Below are 18,470 nucleotides of genomic sequence, written 5' to 3' on the forward strand. Positions count from 1 at the left end.
TCATTGAATTTAGTTTCATGCGGTCATCATTTAGCGCCTTGGCATCTTCTCCGCACGGCCGTCTCGCAGCCCAGCTTTTCACACAGGATGCATCCATCTCAGGCAAAGTGCAAATCCCAAAAAAAAATCCAAAAACAATCAACAATCAGGATTCCCACCTGGTCACCCACGGTAGTACTAACTGATCGGCATGTGGCTTAAGTACGGCTGAGCGAACGGGAAGCCCTGTTTTCCACATCCTATGGTCGATTGCGAGGGAAATTATTCTGACACAAATTATATCACATCACTTGAGCAAGCACCCAAGCTTGTAACTGGCTGCCCGGAACTTTTTCATCGGGTGTCACTGGCCGCCTGGCGCTGAAATCACTTTGTGTCAATATTTGCTTTTCTGCTCTGTGAGCTTTGGCTGTTCCTCGACCCCGCCAGTTCATGAGGCACCACAAATAACTAATGATTGGCTGCCTGGAGCTCTTACTTATGTCAAGGTGACAATCCCTGTGCGAACATTCCCGTGACTTTTTCATACGATTGCCTTCATTCGTTCCTATCGCTGAAATCGCTTTTCAAATATTTGCTTTCATTTACCAATCTGCTTTGCGCAAATGTCCATTGTGCACTGTAGGTGGCCGACACAAGTTACTTGCACTTGTCTACGTACCGAGTATTTTGTAGTCGGGCAGGCAGCATGGATTGTGCTGTTTGTTGCCTACCCACCACAGAGATGTGAGATGTATTATTATAGGGAAAAAAATTTGTCGATTATAATTTGTGTCAGCACAGTTTCCCTCGCAATCGACCATAGGATGTGGAAAACAGGGCTTCCCGTTCGCTCAGCCGTACTTAAGCCACATGCCGATCAGTTAGTACTACCGTGGGTGACCAGGTGGGAATCCTGATTGTTGATTGTTTTTGGATTTTTGGGTGAAGGTTCGGGTCTTCACGTTATTTTCTCTTCTCTTCTGCAAACAAGCTATGAGCCAAATGATCGAGTTACGCAGTATGAATGTGGCAGGTTCTTTGTGCGGTGCGCAACGGCGCGTCGCATCACGTGATCCGTCCGTCATAACCAAGCCCGACAAGTTTTTGAGCCTTTCATAATCTCATCGGTCTAATGTGAAAGCAAATATATGCCGAACGTCCATTGGCTTGAAAAAAGATAATGAATGTTTGGAATGATGATTCCATTGGCCGGGAAAAGGCCAATGAACACTCGGATTTGGCGTTCCCATATCCTGAAACAAGAAGTGCGTGCGGGGAGTTGAGGTTCCATTGACTTGAAACGGGAAATGAAATTTCGGGTTTCTCCAAGAGGCAGATGGGGTGTCGGCTGGTGGTCGCGGATTAAATATTCTCCGTGACTCGCCAGCCGTCGTGGCCGACTCCGTCGGATCCCGCTGGGTACAAACGTACACTTGACTCAAAACGTCGTAGTGCTTTTTGACTGGCTGCAGGAATTCCTTTATCTTTGGCCTTGGTCTACCTACACTGACGGGCACAATGACCGAATTGCCCGGAACCATCCCCGTCGGGGATTGCAGTCTTCAGAATTGTTGGTTTCGTCCTGCAGTAAGACCTTCCTCCCGCCTCCTCTCGTCATTTACTGAGCAACGGATCGAGCTTTTCCCTTCCCTCTTTCGGGGATCGATCCGTTGGACCCGACCCTTTAGGCTCAGTCGCAGATATCGAGACAGATTGTGCAAGACGATGCCGCGCTGTGAACGTGGACTTGTATTCGTTTTACCAAGAGCAGTATGCAACATAGACGCCATTATTCTCCATTAGACGAGGATGAAAGTACCACAGGGGCAGCGGAGTCTCTTGTCGCCAACTTCCGTTGAGAAGCGTGCCACGGATATTAGATCCGAACTGTGGCTGGCACGGCAAGCTATTGTGCAGAATTGCGAACAAGCAATTGGAAGAATGAATGGGCTTCTCCGATCACCATAAGTGGCGGCCGTCCACCGGGGGATATTAAATCTCCGTCGACCTGCAATTGGAATTCGGACAAAAGGACTTCTTTCTATGGAAAATCGTGGGCAGCGAGAGAGAGTCGACTTGTACCTGAGAATCAAGAACGACGACATTCAAACATCGAAGGTGTCCTTCCTCCATGGCCTCGGCCCGAGATCCTGACTCGCATGACGGTGCATCTTCACCAGTCTCACCTCCCGCTGCTGATGGTCGCTGCCAGGATTTCTTCGAATAGCAGTCCCGGACTTTACCGAAACTCTTGGCTCAGTCACGTGCCGCTTGAGATATTAGTTTCGCATAGCCCTTCCAAGTTGCCCTTTTGAAAGGCAATCCGGTCGGTCGATAAATACCTGTCCAAGCTCGTTGATATCAACTTGATCTGTGGCGGGGATGCTGAATCTGGGGTTGTTGATGCCAACAAAACAAGCCAGATCAGGGGACGCTTGACTGGCGATCCTGGGGCGAGCCAAGGTAGCGCTTTGGCCGTATCAAACGCGCGAAAAGGTGTCGTTCACCGCAAGAAAGGCTTGGTTTGGCGTAGAGGACGTGCTAAGCTACGCAAAAATGAGATCCCTTTGAAGAGTTTCGACAAGCCAGGCTGGAGAATGACCAGCCCTCGAAGGCTTTGCTGGGAAATAATTGTCGTGATGCCTATGAATGTTCTGCGCACGCCGCGTCGACAAAGCAAACGATTAAATCACCAGCAAAGAGAGTTCGACGACCGCGATATCCGCACAACGGGCAGTGCGAGGTAAAATTGCTCGGAGGAGCTGGTGCATTGTCTTCGCCAACGGTGTCGCCAACAAACCCGCCTCGTCACTGCTCGTAGCCCGTCCTTTCTTTCCAGTCAGAGCTCAACAGTCTGCACCCGAGAGTATGATCGGACCGGGGAGAAGCTTCATGGATGCGATGTGAGGACGCTGGATGAGAGTCGTGTTTGAGGCAAGCAGATGGAAAACCCCGGGCTAGTGTTCACGGGGGGTGGCGGGAATGGCTGTTGCCGATGGATGAATGCTTTCGGTGCCAGCGAGTCTGGACTAGCAAGATAACGCTCGCTAGTAAATACGTGACGTTCGAGGCGCCCTTGAGACAAGTCAGTTGGGGCGAGGTCAGCTGAGCCTTCTTGCGATTTATTCCTTCTCGTCGATAGATATCTCTGCATCCCTGCCTTGCCGTCTGTCCATAACCTTCCATCATGCCCTATTAGACTGCATCTCCTCTGCAATAGACTTCAATCAAGTGAAACGAGCTGACAGCCCGGATCGGGAAAGAAGTGCTGGCATGGTGTCTGTCGACTGGTCTCCGTGAACTGGGCACTGGTTTGGACTTCAGTGATACACTTCATTATGCCTCACATGTCTCCATGCATTCTGTACCTGTCTTGCATGTTACCGTGAACCATACCACTTCCTGTGCTGCTTTTTCGAAAAACGAGCGATTTCGCGGGAGGCTGGTCGACCTAGCAACGCGGTCTCCAGCGTTGCAGGCTGCTCGAGAGTGCCTGTGTAGGAGTATTCCAGTCGATGTCAGCACGTGCGGCGGATGATCGTCGGCGGCGCTGTCCTGCTCCCTGCAAACGGTGGTGCAACGCACCGCATCCTATCCTTAGTTCCTCCCGGCTTTTCCGGGAGAGCGGGAGAGCCACGGACTGAATACAGCTGCAACATACCGCTGCACTCATGCGTGTTAATCCAGCAGGCGAATCAGTTTTGCTCCTCTCGTCCAAGTTCTGTCCGACGTGGATTGACGAGCTCCTGGTGGGTAGGCTCCGGTCTTGCGCTCATACTCCACCATGCCGTCATGGCTCTCTCCCCCATCCTTTCTTTGATGTTCTGGGCTCGAAGATCGTGTCGGAGCGAGATCGGCTGCTCAAGCAACCATGCTCCTGATTTCTGGCCTTTCGCGTCGCAACCATAGTCTGCTGGAACCTCTCGCACCTCGCCGCGCTCATCGGCACCGCCAGCGCACGGCGCAGGATGAATTCCCTATGTGTGGACTTGAGGCCGCGTGAAGTGGCCATCTTCTCGCCGCCGGTGTAGAAGGACGCCCCCGAGTTCCCACCTGCATTTGCTGTTCAGCCAAATACGTACGTAGACATGACCGGCCAATTTTCTGACCGCGGATTCCCCCCAGTGCCCGTCTGACAAGAAAACGTCAGGCTTCATGGTGTGCCTCTATTGAATAGGATTATTCAACATAGCTTGACCTGCAAAGGCGCTCCTTGTCGCGAAGCCTCTGCGCCAACTCCACTGTCCCCAGCCGTTCAGGCAGCGCTGACCGCTGTCCACCGTATGCTCGTAAGCTCGTAACATGTTTCAACCTCCCGACACCTTCTTTTCAACTACGGGATAGAAACGAAACGGTGTGCATGTGTTGGACACGGACTCGTTGGTGATGGTAGTGGTGATGGTGCTGTGTTTGCTCTTCCCGATGTGTACTCACCCTCCTCTCTTTTCTTGCCAGTATTCCCAATACATGCTGGCCCAGCCTCAGCGGCAGACAGGTGGTCCGGGACCATATCTACTATTCCTTGCTCCAGAGCTGGGCGCCGCAAAAGATGGACGTTTTTGCCGCCGCCAGGTAGCTTCTGTTCCTGTTACCACCTTTGTTTGTTTGTTGTGGTAAACATGTGCTGGCTTGGCATCTTGACATCAGAGAACAAAACCATTGCAGATGATGGGTTTAATTTGATGTGAGAAAGGGACTGTTCTGATAATGATGATTCTCGTCGTAAGTGATGTGCGTGTCAATATGAGACTGATGACCCTTGCTCTATGATCGCTTCGTGACTAATCCGGTCAACTTCGAGATCTCCAGAAACCCTCTTTGCCTTCCCAGCACCACCAGAAACACAACCGTGGCGTGAGTCGACTACCATTTGTGGAATTTAGTGCCTCAGAAGCACCGGAATCACAGGCCCCTTTGTCTGCCAAATCGACGTCTTATCACCATCTGGAATGCTTTCGTTGCTCCGGTGCTCCCACCCATTATTGTCTACCTCTGTGTCGTCTGCGTCAGTCATTCCCAAGGTTAGCCTCACTATTTCCCCCTTGTCCATGCTCAGGAGCCTGTCAAGCGCCTGTCTGTTCAGTGCCACGGTGTTGTTACTGACGTGCCAGCCTCTAACTATTGCGACGGTCGCCGGGCGTTTTCGGCCGCTATCGACGACAGCGTGATCATCAGGCGGTCCGTCGAGCTGCGGAGGCCCTCGTCTCCGCGCGGCGCTGGGTTGGCTCTCTGTTTCCGTAGGCACGACGACTCGGACGTTCTCTACCTCTTTGTCAGCGGACTCACTGAGTGCTGCAGCACGGTTCCAAATTCTTTCGGCAACGCTTGGCCGCTGAGATTGCTGCTGCTGCTTCCCTTCTTCAGCCTTGCTTTCGCCGTCTCGCATCTTCGCTTCCAAATGAAGAAGGCGGCTTCTTTCCGCATGGTCCCTCCACTTCTCCTCACATACCTGAACTCGTAGCTTGACAGAGGGATGGGCATAAACGACGCTGATGGACTTGGTGTCGACGCGACGTTGAACGACTTCAGGCATCTCTTTGCCGCCCAGAGAAGATGGATCGGACTCGGCCCAAGGCACATTGAAGGAGATGCATCCGCTCTCGTCGGTCGATGGGTAGAACAACGGCTCTGGCTCGAAGGCCCGCTCCTCCGCTGACCACAATCTCCTCATGTCGCTGGCGGCCAACCACAATATTCGCTGCTGTCGCTGCCACACCATCTCAACGTCTTGCACATACCTCTGTCGAGTGCATCTCTCCTCAAAGTCGTATTTAGAATCTGCAAACCAGTTTGTGGGGAACAGATGGGGATCACGACGGAGGGCTGCTACCCTCTCCGCTTCTTGGAGCTGCTGGAGTGCTGCTAGTCGAGCTTCCTCGGCCGTCTCAGCTACATCTAAGGCAGAGTTGAGAGGCTCCGCTGCTAGGATATTCTCTTCTTCAGTCTCTGACGATGGCGTGCCGTTCGCGCCGGACCATTGGGTCTGCATCGCCTCTCTCGCAAAGAAGTGTCCCCGTAGAAGGAAGTCTTCTCGCAACGTCACGGTGTAGCATGCCTCGCGTTCTCCCTCATTCCCATTGAGCGTCAAGCGCGTGACAGGGAACTTGGACCGCGCCAACTCCCAGAAATCCCCGTCGCCTCTCCTCTCGGCGTCACGGAGAAGCATGGTCAGAAACGGGGAGAGCAGATCCCTATGAAATGCCCAGAGGAGCCGGTACCGCTGATGCGGTCGTGTCTGAAGGCTGCGCATGAAGACCATGAGGATGTGGATGAACTCCCACAGTTTCACGTCGGTCGTATCAGCGCGCTTCAAAATCTTGCGGACCACGGTGGAGACAAGCCGAGCCCCGAGCATCTCTGGGTCGTAGATTTCTTGCCCAGCTACCCTGAGACGTTGAATTTCCTCGCGGTACGCACACGTGGCCCAGTCAGGAGCCCAGACCGCCATGTACAGATGGTCATACTCCACAGTCAGTTCTGTCAGCACCAAGATGTGGCAGAGAAGCATGGCGAGCTCAGCGCTAGTATCAATTGGTTATTATAGATCCCGCGTGATCACATGCATGAAAGAGTATGGGCGACACCAACCTGGGATAAAGCAGGCTCTCCGCGCCTGAAGCCTGTCCTGTCGCCTGATGTCCACTATCGGAGACTTCCCGAATATCCGCGGCGTCATCGAGCTTTTTGAGCTCCTCGGTGAAGGCGTCAAGGTGCTGCCGGGTGCTTTGTTTGTCACCATTCTGATCTCTCATCCAGGGTGACTGCCGAGCGCGAAGCAGATGACTGAGTGCGAGTGGAAAGTGCCGACATTCGCCGTCTGGGTTCGCCGCAGCCAGTTCGGGGCTCACGGTGATCAGTGCGACCCGAGCCACATCGCACGGATATTGGACAACGAGCGCCTTGGTCATGTTAGAAATCCGGACCACAAATCTATCAATCATATCGTGATACGTCTCGACGCCCGGCATAGAGCCCAGTTGAAAGTAACTGATGCCAGACGACGGTTCGGCGTCTGCTTTCCTGCTGTACTCTTCGAAGGCCACACACTGGAAACGCTGGCGGAGTTCAGGGTCGTCAAACTGCATCAGGGACCTGAATGGTATATTAGTGCCATCGGCTGAGCCATGTCGTCGTCAGGGCAGTCCCTCCACTCACATATAGCGGGCTAGCTCCGCTTTGCACTGAGCCCAAGTTGTTCTCAGGGGCGGGATGTCGTTGTCGAGTGCATCCAGCATAGCGCGAACGAAGTTGAGGTAAGGAATCATGATGTGAATATTGTCCGGGCTCTCCCACAGGCGATTTCGTATGAGCTGGACGAATTCCCACAGACCATGACTCCACATTCTTTCAGGCATGTCATACTCTCGTACTTTGTCATGGAGTGCCACCGACGCATTGGGGTGATATGATGCCAGGAAGAAGTCGTGATGCAGGTTCAACAGGCCTTTGTGAGCGGCGATGAGAGACCGCCACTCTTCGTGGCTGATGGGGGACCGTGATGAGGACAGTTTGGTGACCATGCCCATACATGTGACTTCAGCCTGAACCAGCCTTCCATAGATGGCCCTGACTTCGCGAATCACCCCGTCTGGCGTGATATGCCCGAACCTTCGCTCTCGTATCATTCTTTCCGGGTCCTGTTTTGAGGGCGATGTGGGCGTCGTGGCGGCTTCCCATCGGCTGAACAAAGCCATGCAGAGTTCTAGGCCATCGTCTCTGTCTTGAGGGGAAATAGAAAAGGGGTTTCTCCAATTGTTCAAGTATCCGAAATCCATGTTCCAGTGTCCCGTTAGTGGGTCAATCTTGTCGACAATCCCGTCAAACGTCTTCCCTCTGGCTATGTCTCTGTTCTTGTGCCCCTTGGTCTCCTCTTGATTCCTCCCGTGGCGCAGAGAAAGAGTGCATGGGGAGGACTGGAACGCCGCGACACTACTTCTATCAGCATCATAGTCAAGGTGAGGCTCTCAGGATTGAAAGTTTTATCACCTAGGTCGACCGCACACAACGGTATCAGGACTCCTTGAGGGTGATCGGGGGCTGTACCCCGGACCGATGTCCATGGTGAATCAATGGAAAAGCTGACTGCACTGCAGGAACGCTGAGGAGCAGATAGAGAGCGAATACAGTGAACGAGACAAGAGTGAGAGGAGGAAGGGAAGTCAAGCATGCCGAATAATAGGGACACGGAGGAATTCAGTGCTGTTGTTGCTGCCAGCGTGGATTTCTGTTCGCCATGTTGGAAAGTGAAGGGTGGATGATGCAAGTGCAATGCCATTTCCTTTGTGGTGGCGTTTGCAAATTCACTGAGTGGAATTTGGTGGTGAAGGCCGTGCCAGTGCAAGCGCGATGGGTGGCAGCTGTCAATGTTCCTCACCCATTAGAGCAGCATGGCCGTTTCCCCCTTTCTTGGAGCAATTCGCTCTTGAGGCTCTGTGAGACACCCGGGGAGTTAGGCATCACCCAACCCCTCCGAAATGTCGGCACTGGCAGAAGTGCCGAGAGAAGTGTGCAGAGCGACCATGTTCCTGGAATAGAAATGTAGGTGCTGCAAGCCGGCTCTTTGCGTGCTTTGGGCGTGTGTCTCCTGTTGTAAGGGAAAGGCCCGGGTCATGCTGTGCCCAAAGAAAGATAAAAGCCAACTGTCGACAGTATGTTGCGTTACGCCTCGGGGGCTTTTATGGGCAGAATGGAGATGGCTACCGCTGAGATTGGGGGTAGGAGGGGCGAGGAGGTGGGGGGAACCCTACTGGAATGTTACCTGGAGTACCTGGAGCTTGGGGTTGGTGCAAAGAAGACAAAGAACCTCTGGCAGCGCATTTAGAATCCGCAAAGACAAACGCGACAGGCTGACACTACCAAAAACAGCCAATCGGATGCTTGTACTTCCGGACCAATCATATCCGCGGCCTTTTCGACAAAGTTGCCTGTTATATACTGCTTCGCTTCGCTCAACAGGATAAAAGGATAAAACGGTGAGCGAGAGATTCTCTCAAAGCAGTCACAGCCAGTTCACCTGGACTTGACTAGCGCTAACCTCTTCCGGCTCCTGAACCAGAACATTCCTCAGTTTTAGCCAGCGACCGAGCCCTCTTCATATCGCCAGTCTCTTTCTCAATCTCGGCTGGCGATCGACAACTGCTTTACCTTGCGAACTTCTTCTCCCATCTCAACTAGCGACGGAGTACCCTTCGCCTCACCGATTTCTCCCTTCTCAGCCGTGACTGAGAAAGAACTGCTCATATCGCCATCTAATCTGTCTCGGCAGCGACTGAGTCCTCTTCGCCTCTGGCTCTTCCTTCCTTCCTTTCTTCATCCATATCACGGTCACAGATCGAATCGATCTGAACAGCCTCCACCGGCAACGAATTGATTATATTGCAGTACGAAGGGCTATCTGAATACCCCAAGTGGCATTGCTGTCGAGAGATCTGATCCCAAATAGGACTGGTGCCGAAGGGATCGGGTTGATCCGTGTTCTTTGTCCGATCTTTCTCACCAAAGATAGCTCCCATGACATGCCGACAAGCGCGCCTCTCACTTGCTCAAGCCCTGTCAGGGAGCTCCGCGGCGTGTCCGGTGATCATTTCGGATGATGAAGATGAGGTTCAAGGCGCTCGGGCTCCGGCACCGAGTGCTCCTCCTGTAGCAGGCACAGTGGCAAGCAGTCCAAGTGCAAGTATCACAGCACCACGCCGCATTTCACCTCCTGGGAGCTCACCTCCACCCAGACAAACTGCACCCGGATCAACTATGCGCACGGCACCCCAACACTTTACAACTATAGGAGGAATGGAAAGTGCTAACAGCCACATGGATACCGAAGAGGACGACGTTGATGACTGTCCAAGTGAATCGATCAGCTCTGGTTCTGATTCCGGTTTGCAGCGTGGCAGGCCTTTGAGATTCGTTTTCCGATCCGGGGGGTACGCAGACCAAACCATCGCAGACGCCAACACGCCAAGCGCAGACCAAGCTGTCAGAGACGCAAGGATGCCGAGCAAAAAGAAAAATGTGCCGAGCGCAGACCAAGCTGTCAGAGACGCAAGGATGCCGAGCAAAAAGAAAAATGTGCCGAGCGCAGACCAAGCTGTCAGAGACGCAAGGATGCCGAGCAAAAAGAAAAATGTGCCGATCGCAGACCAGGCCACCACAGGCACATATAGGTCCAACAAAAGACGCAAAACTGACGTGTTGCAGTGAGATCTTTCATGAGTGGCTGAACAACATCAAACAGGGAATTTGTGGATCGGAATGAAGGCTGAGGCTGAGGCTGCGGGCCATTCAACATGGCTCCAACACTGTTCTGGCACATATATATCTCATTGTTTATGGTCTCATGTGCAAACTGATGGCTGAGGCTACGAGACCCATTATATACATTCGATGTCTCAGTAGTGGTTCATTGTACCGGCTTCTGCTTTTGCTTGTGTCTGAGCCAAGTAATAACCATCACAGGGAACAAGGTGCTGCACGGGGACTTACCGTGTCGCTCTTTAGTGATAGAAAAGTGTCTGGTACCTGTTCCCTCTCTCATTCTTTGCAGAGAACCCCCTCCCTTGCGTCTCACACAAGCCAGGTTACGTCTTCCATCCCTCGGGAGCGCCCGCACATTTTGTGACCGTTCACAGCGCCGTTCCTTTCAACTATTGTGCACGCACATGCATGCGAAACCCGCCGCATAACTATCATACCCAACCTCTTCCTGCCTCACATGAACAGAGGCAGGCAAAGAAACTATTTGGTTTGAATCTATCTTCGTCAGCCCGAGGATTGACAGCGAGATCTTTGTTCTACACCGCGCTGAAGAGCTCGTACGCGCTCAACTCATCGGCATCATGCAGCGTCGCAGTCAGTCCATCCTACTTCCCCTGTGAATCGTGGGTATTGGCCTAGTTGCTCGGGCCGGCAGAGCAGGATGTGGAATCAGGCCGCCAACTTCTAAGACCACTTTAACGACGATGGCGTGAGGTCATCCATTCTGGTAGTCCTGCATGCGCTTTGTTGATCTTTAAACGCCCCGGGCATCGGCCAAGGATCGCCATGGAGCGTTGTTCTGCCTTGAGCTCGAATTGATCAAGGCCCAGCCGAGAGTCAAGTGGCCACCAGGACGACCCGGTCAGTTTATCGAGATTGCAGACAGGGCCACTCGAGGCTACACAGGCTCACATTGGGCATGTCGTACCGGCTCCCAACGCTGATATTGCTCAAGCAGGCGCTCTCTGTGAAGAGCATGAATGGACTGTTTGCGGATGTCTGGTCGCCGACTTTGCGCATCAAATCACGCAGTGTATCGAGCAATCGAAGGGCTTTTCTTTGTGTTGTCCATGCAGACTTCAATCAAATTGTCTTGATGAGGCAGATATTCCCAGTATTCTAACCCTGAGCGGAGTGAATCAAGGTTGTGGTCGCCCTCGAGGTCCTTGACTCGGATTTCGGTTTCTATGAGCCTCTTGCCAGACATCTCCTGCCACAAGCGCTCCGAATTACTGCTCGCAAAGAGGTTCATCATGATGAATGCGCTCAGGCTGAGGCCGAGTTTTGTTGTCAGCGGCAGTGCTACTACCGTGGGCACTGCAGGCGGGAAGGTAGGTCTTCCTGCAGCTTAAGGACCTCGAACTCCACTGTAAAGTTCTCACTCCCTGTTCGTCTCAACCTGAGCTATTTGTGCAAGGCAGGCTAACCAAACTCCCTCATTGGAAAAAGCGGCTTTCCCCCTAATATTGCAGCCATCACAGCTCGGCTTATATTCTTCACCCTGCCGCAAAGCGAGTCTTTATGAAATGTTCAAACTCATTTCCCATTCCCACTATTTGTGCACGGCTCCGATAGCGTCACTCTAATAACCAGTCTGCGCGAGGTTGAGGATATGACAACTTTCGTCAAAGGCAATTCTGGCTGAGGGTGTAGCAGTTGGCTGCTGAGAAGGCACAGGAGAGTGTGAGGCGAGAAGAGCACGCCTATGCATGGTCGATTTGAGATCGAAAGAGGCGAGAAAAGACCCAAGGCTGAAGACAGGGTGTGAAGGGATAAGTAAACTTCTCTGTTCAAACCACGGCACCCGGTTATATCTGGTGTAGTCGGCTCAAGGATGGCTGCGTGTGGGATTTGTTGGAAAGCAGGCAGTGGGGACGAATGTCAACAGGCCGAAAGTTCAGTAAGAAATAGAGCCCTGCGGTGAGAATAGTCAGCAGCCAAAGATTCGATGTTCAAAACGTGTGATGAAGCGAAATACCTTGCCATTCTGCTCCTCAGTCTCCCTCTCCATCTTTCCACTAGCCTCCCTTTCGACCTTGTTCTGCCGACGCTTCAACTTGGAGGACGTTCCAGCCATCACCATATTGCAAATGTTCTCACCGGAGGTGTTCGCGAGACCCCTGATGACCTCCTGCCTGGGGGTTGACTCGGGCATGGCGGGCAGAGAGAGATGCTGCGGACGACGATTTGTTCGATGTGGTGTTGGGAAGGTATCTTGAGCTCTGCCTTGGGCAAAGAGGTTTGGAAGTGGCGATGGAAGTGGCGGATTGGACTCTCCGTGGACGACACCGGCCATGTTTTGTCAAGTGTGTTACAGGTCGACAGGAGAATCGAGTTGTACTCTCATACTTTCTTCGAGCCCATCATCCGAGATGTGCTGCCACACAGGGTATGTTGTCACCGATATTCGACACCTATACCCCATGCTTCCCACAATCAGGCTCAATATGCCGATACGATTTCTAGCATTGTTATGGCCCTTCTCTTGCACCGGCTTCGCTTACCCGTCAGCGGACGGTGTGTGGCAGTTGGCCTATGAAGTTGGAGCTCTCAAAAGGCTTGGTGAAAGGGGACCGTGGGACCGTCACTTGTGAAGGAGATGAACGTACCGGGACGTAGGGCGAGGTCGGTAGGATGTAGGTACAGAGACCTGCAGCTTGGAATCATTGTTGTATATTTGTTGATAGGACAGCTTCATCCATTATAGACAATTGAAAGGGCACTTCGTACTTACACTTTCCCACCATATGCAGACTGGATCATGATCAGGAATGCCAACAAGACACCACCCTGATGCCTCCAGCCCCTTGAGACCAATAACTTCTGCAAATGACATTTTTGATGCACCTCATGTCACTCAGCGGCCAACTCAGTAGCCCTCTACATATATTCCCGGAGGTGCTAGTCTTTCTTCCTATCAAATGTGCCATGATTAGGAGACAATCTAGGCGCCGCTGCATCTTCAGACCTTCCTGGCTCCAGAGCCTGAGTGCTACCAACGTATGAGTAGACTACAACGGGAAGACGAAACCTGCGCCTGGTCCATGGATCATCAATTGACCGTATGTTGGTGGCTTTGAGAGGCCTGAGCGCTGCGGCCCGGACACTAGCGCGTCAGACCTGTACATAATGCTGGTCAAAGGCCTGTCCATCGCATCCTTCGGCCACAGCAGCTCATCTGCCTCACACACGACCATACCTGGGGACGGGACCTACATTCGGCTCCCTCGATTGAATGTGACATGGACACGGAAATGGGGCGAAGAGGTGATTGGAATAGGAAGTCTCAGCGATTCAAAATACACAACCTCGTGGCCTACAAACCTCAAAAAGAGTAGGGGGCCGCCCAGGAACATGATCCAGAGTTACGTGAGGCCCAACATATCACAAGAAATGCTGTTTTTCCATATTACCCTTATGAGGGTGACTATGTTTGCTGATTTTGAGCACAGGCTAGAAACATTGCCCAAGGCTGCTCTCCTCTCTGGCCAACGGCTATTCGACTCGGAATCACATCCTCACACACTCGCACGCGCATGCACCTGGATAGCTCTCCGGACATAGTTCCATGGGGTCGGCATTCAGCTACACGGCGGCGGCCTTCGGCGACAAGGGTCGTGAGAAGGTGATGCGCCGCAAGAAGCCACTCGACACCTGCGACGACCTGATCGACCAGCCATCGCGAGACTTGTTGATCACGGCAGACAAGACCAAGCAGAGCAAAATATTGGGAATCAACAGCGGAAGGGACCCAGCCGACCCCCTCCCCGAATTCAGGCGGCTGGATGACTGCACCCGGTACACGAAGGTGGGCAACCAAATCTGGGAGAGGAAAGGCGACGAATTCAGCGCGGAGCAGTTGGAGATTCGCATGGATTTCCACTGCACACTGATAAGCAAGCACCAGGACTTCCTGATGGCATCGCAGGTTCCCATGGCATCGCCAGAGGTGCGGGGGCTCGCCACCAAGCTTACATGCCGAAGGGAATGTTCAAGCACGCTATTCATTCCTTCCTCGCACTCCTACGCCTACAACTCCCAATCTTTGGAATTTATGACGGCGTTCATCCTCCACGCGTACAGAATGCTATGTTCGCTGGAAACGGCGGTCCCGAGGCTCGACGAGAAGTGGGCTAAATGGATAGGAGATGTGAGTCGATAGGGGCAAGTTGCCCCTGCTCTGGTCTATAGATGCGTTGACAGAGACTGACACACGAACGCTGCGTAGAGCTATCACTCTCAGCGTCAGCCGAGTTAGTGAACAGCCCTGGCAAACTAGCCCGGGAGCACTACACTCGGGTTCTGTACAAGTGCAGCACTGTTGGTCATATCTACTACTACCTCGCCCTCCTGGCGTGGGCCCAGGTGAGCCAGGCGAATGATTCGAACGCATCGTTCGACGCCCGGGTGTCGCAGTTCTTCTACTACACCAAGGCCCTCTTGGTCGCTACCCCGTTCTTCGCCGGGCGGGTGAGGGCTGCTGTCCGCTGCCAACCCGATTGTCACCCAGGGCTCGTAGACCCAAACCGACAAGGACAGCTTCCTGACCAGCAAGGAAGCTTGCTGCCGCCTAGCATGTGATGTGATGATGATGATGGGGGCCGGTTGTGCAAGGGAGAGGCGGAATGTTGGCATTTTGGGATTATTGCGCATGCATCTTTCAGGTGCCTACCCCCTCCCTTGCAGCGATAGCTGTATCAATTCCATCATCCATCTCCCCTTCGACAACGGCGCGATGAAACCCAGCTGGCCGCCAGGACGATGATGTTGCCTGGTCGCTAGGGATAGCTTGGGAGGGATTGAGGTTACAGATGCAAGGAGGTCCCGGCACATTACTCCTCTCCTCCTCTCCTCCGCATCCCTTTCTGAACTCCTCTGTGCCTTCTTCTCTCCATTCTCCTCTGCGTCCCTCTCCTCTCTTGGTCTGAGCTACGCCCTTCAAATCGCACCGGGGTTATCGGCCTGGACTCTTTCCAATTTCAATTTGATACACAGATTCCGTACTCCAAGACAATGGCCTTCCCATATCCAAACCCAAATCCAACGCTGCTAGTAGACGACTCCGACGACGACTCGGCGATTGGAGACGACGTTGTTGACTCTACTTGCTCTTCACTGTCTGACAGTGTGACGGCGTCTCTCTCCGAGAACGGCCGAACGTACCACTCCTATTGCGATGGTGCCTATCTATTCCCCAACGACGAAGAAGAGCAGCAGAGACTGGATTTGCAACATGCCATGTTCACTAGGCTATTGGGTAGTCGACTATATCTTGCTCCCATCTCACGCCCAGACCACGTCCTGGACCTTGGTACCGGCACGGGGATATGGGCCATCGATTTCGCAGACTTGCATCCGGAATCAATCGTTCGGGGAGTTGATCTAAGCCCGATTCAGCCTAACTGGGTGCCGCCGAACTGCTCCTTCGAGATTTTCAACTATAAGGAGACATGGGAGTTTAACCACCAATTTGACTTTGTCTGTGCCCGGGAGATATGGACCTCCATCACGTCGCCCTCCAACGCACTCTTTCAACAAGTGTGGGACAATTTGACGCCCGGGGGCTGGTTCGAAATGCAGGACATTGTGCTACCAAGGTCCGACGATGGCACGATTCCTGAGGGCGGCTCCTACCACACATGGATTAAGGACTACCATACGGCACTGAGAGCAGCAGGCCGCAATCCCGATATCGCCGAGGAATACGAACACCGACTCCACTCGGTCGGCTTCACGGACGTTCACAAGGTTGTCTTCAAGTTGCCCCAGAACAAGTGGCCCAAGTTCAAGTCCCTGAAGTTGTTGGGGACCTATCAGCATGAGAATACCCTACGTGGACTCGAAGCATGGTCTCTGCGACTCTTCACCCAGTATCTGGAGCGCCCCGTCTCGGCCGTGCAGGAGCAGCTCGAAGGAGTCGAAAAGGACATTGGAAAAACGGGCATTCATGCATACTGGCCGGTGTAAGTGCTCGCTAGCTCTTTTGGATTTCCCGGCTTTGTCTTCTGGCCACGTGCTAACCATTCCAATAGAGTCGTCGTGTATGCCCAGAAGCCATGGTGAAGGAAACTGGACCTGCTTCATTGGGGGGAAGGAAGGTTCACGTTAAACAAGTGAAGCTTCATTTGACCTTCCATTGTTTTCTTTTAGAAATGTCATGACGGTCATCAGTCATCAGTTTAGAAGGAAAGGGGGTGTTACGCACCCCTTGGTTTAACGCACACAACCGCGCTGCCAGCAATGGCAAATAGATAAAAGTTTCGGATATCTGATAGTTGTTGGCTTTGTGGGAGTAGGCGTTTCGGATTGTCCATTTGATCTCATTGGAAATTAAGCGGCAGTGGACTCGACAGAATGAGTTTGCAAAAGCATCCAGGATCCTTGTGCACACCCATTCTGAGTGCCCTAGTTGTCATCCGGAAGCGCCCACAAACAGATGTCCCCAGGGGCGGCAGAGATCACAACTATCACAGTTGCGGGGCGCGACATGTCCCACAAGCGATGCCCCAATACTTACCCGACCCTCTATCGTACCGCCTGCCCTTTGCTGATTCCCGTCCCGCACCGGCGCTTCCGGAAGGCAAGCAACCATTGACCTCACAATAAACCTTTCACAGACGGAGAGGATGGGGACATTCATTCTGGATCTTAACCATGAAACCCTTCAGGGTTGTCGTCCCCGACCCTCTCAGTACGATGCAAGTCTTCTGATTGATTTACTTGTGACGGGATTCTGGTGCCGGCGTCAAGATAGAATTAGCCGAGGTTGAGGTGGAGCCCGAGTGTAGAAAATGCGAATTGGTGAGATATACCAAAATTCTATCTATAGCACTTCGCCAGTACAACTCAGGAGATCTGACACCGGCGATCTGACGGTGAGTGATCCGTTCAATTCGGACTAAAATCGCAGCCTTGGTGTTGGAATTGGATCTGAGTCCATTTCCACCTCATCCATACACAGGCTCGTCTCCTCAACTCATCTGCAACGGAGCCTCATTCTTTTCCTCTGTCCAAGATATGTGATACAGTCCCATCCCTGGACAACATCGCACCATTTATCCTCCTTCCTCTAACGTGAGTTGAAGACCTAAACGAGTGCTGATTCGTGCTGACGAGTGCGCGACCCTAGTAATACGTGCACGGCTCCGAGCCCAGGCAGCCACTTCTTCACCATCCAATACGATGCCCCCGCCCGACGCGCTTGACGAATCCTACCCAGCGAAGATGTCCGCCGTCCGCGGGGACTCGGACGAGAGCGTGAGGAAACAGCCGATTGCCGGCGCAGAAAAGCACGGACAGGCAGTAGGGGCGCAGCACGGCCCAGCTGCTGCAGAAGAACATGGAGGCAGCGACGTTGCGATCAATGAAAAAGAGCGTACTCTCCCGGCAGGGGACACGCCACACGAAGAGGCAACGGCCACTATCACTTTGGTACGGACGAGACGGGCGTTGTGGTGGTTGAAGCTGCTGATTGCGGTGGTCTGGTGCGTCTATGGATCCTGGCTCATCGGTCTTGCATTCCGGCTCCTGGGTGGCAGCGGGGTGGAAGATCGCGCGAGGAGTCGACAAGTCCAGTTCGCCAAGTGTGTCGTCGAGATATTGTGCTGGGTGGCGCTTGTGCAGGACAGGATGTTGCTGAAGTGGCGTCGTCATGTATTCCAGGCGGAACCGGGTCAAGAAGACTGGGACTGAGCGAGCAGTCCAAGCGATGCCCTTCGAAAGAGGTGATAGCTCGGGGGTGGCGAGGCCAGCAGAGCTTGTTGAGAGACTGCTTAGGACTCGACTCGGACAGTGCGGGAGACAAAGAGGACGGCCTCTGCAATGCGCAACATGTCGAACTCACACTTTATCATCATACTCTATGTTTTTCCGAGCTCTCGTCAATCCACACTGCCATGCTGGGCAATTTCGAGCCGTGGCCTGTCCTCCGATCTGCAATATCAGCCCTGGATCAACGGCTCCTGGCGCATCGGAGGTTGGCCACATTCACAAGGGTTCTTTAGTCATAACGAATATAATGCCCAGTGTGATATAACTGCAACATAGAACAATACGCACGCAAAGGTTGAAGAGAGGACATGGGACAAGAGTCGTCTCTCAATGACAGTTCATATGTCTTACTCGACCTCATCCGTACGGACGATCATGTTAGAATTTGTCCTTTGTCGATGTGGACTTGCATACTCAGGCCTTCTCTTGCTTACCACATTTACATCCCACAGCTTGGGCGGTTT

At 53.0% G+C, this 18,470-nt stretch overlaps 5 protein-coding genes across 5 annotated transcripts; 3 read left to right on the forward strand and 2 right to left on the reverse strand.

The window, feature by feature from the left end:
* Positions 1-4,968: 4,968 nt before the first annotated feature.
* AYL99_11754 (hypothetical protein) lies at positions 4,969-8,042 on the reverse strand (the record flags this gene model as incomplete). Its single annotated transcript, XM_018843259.1, has 5 exons — positions 4,969-4,974; positions 5,015-6,503; positions 6,571-7,074; positions 7,138-7,911; positions 7,969-8,042. 5 exons carry the CDS (start codon positions 8,040-8,042, stop codon positions 4,969-4,971), a joined length of 2,847 nt encoding a protein of 948 aa, XP_018687361.1.
* Positions 8,043-12,133: 4,091 nt separating this feature from the next.
* On the reverse strand, positions 12,134-12,391 carry AYL99_11755 (hypothetical protein; the record flags this gene model as incomplete). The annotated part of the gene is made up of 2 exons (XM_018843260.1): positions 12,134-12,151; positions 12,215-12,391. The coding sequence occupies 2 exons, from the start codon at positions 12,389-12,391 to the stop codon at positions 12,134-12,136; spliced, it is 195 nt and encodes a 64-aa protein (XP_018687362.1).
* Positions 12,392-13,804: 1,413 nt separating this feature from the next.
* AYL99_11756 (hypothetical protein) lies at positions 13,805-14,817 on the forward strand (the record flags this gene model as incomplete). Its single annotated transcript, XM_018843261.1, has 2 exons — positions 13,805-14,386; positions 14,440-14,817. The coding sequence occupies 2 exons, from the start codon at positions 13,805-13,807 to the stop codon at positions 14,815-14,817; spliced, it is 960 nt and encodes a 319-aa protein (XP_018687363.1).
* A 432-nt stretch (positions 14,818-15,249) lies between these two features.
* Positions 15,250-16,299, forward strand: AYL99_11757 (hypothetical protein; the record flags this gene model as incomplete). The annotated part of the gene is made up of 2 exons (XM_018843262.1): positions 15,250-16,199; positions 16,269-16,299. The coding sequence occupies 2 exons, from the start codon at positions 15,250-15,252 to the stop codon at positions 16,297-16,299; spliced, it is 981 nt and encodes a 326-aa protein (XP_018687364.1).
* Positions 16,300-17,418: 1,119 nt separating this feature from the next.
* On the forward strand, positions 17,419-17,928 carry AYL99_11758 (hypothetical protein; the record flags this gene model as incomplete). Its single annotated transcript, XM_018843263.1, has 1 exon — positions 17,419-17,928. The coding sequence occupies one exon, from the start codon at positions 17,419-17,421 to the stop codon at positions 17,926-17,928; it is 510 nt and encodes a 169-aa protein (XP_018687365.1).
* Between the last annotated feature and the right edge of the window lie 542 nt (positions 17,929-18,470).

The sequence above is a fragment of the Fonsecaea erecta genome, assembly GCF_001651985.1.
Source record: "Fonsecaea erecta strain CBS 125763 chromosome Unknown Scaff16, whole genome shotgun sequence".
NCBI lineage: Eukaryota > Fungi > Ascomycota > Eurotiomycetes > Chaetothyriales > Herpotrichiellaceae > Fonsecaea > Fonsecaea erecta.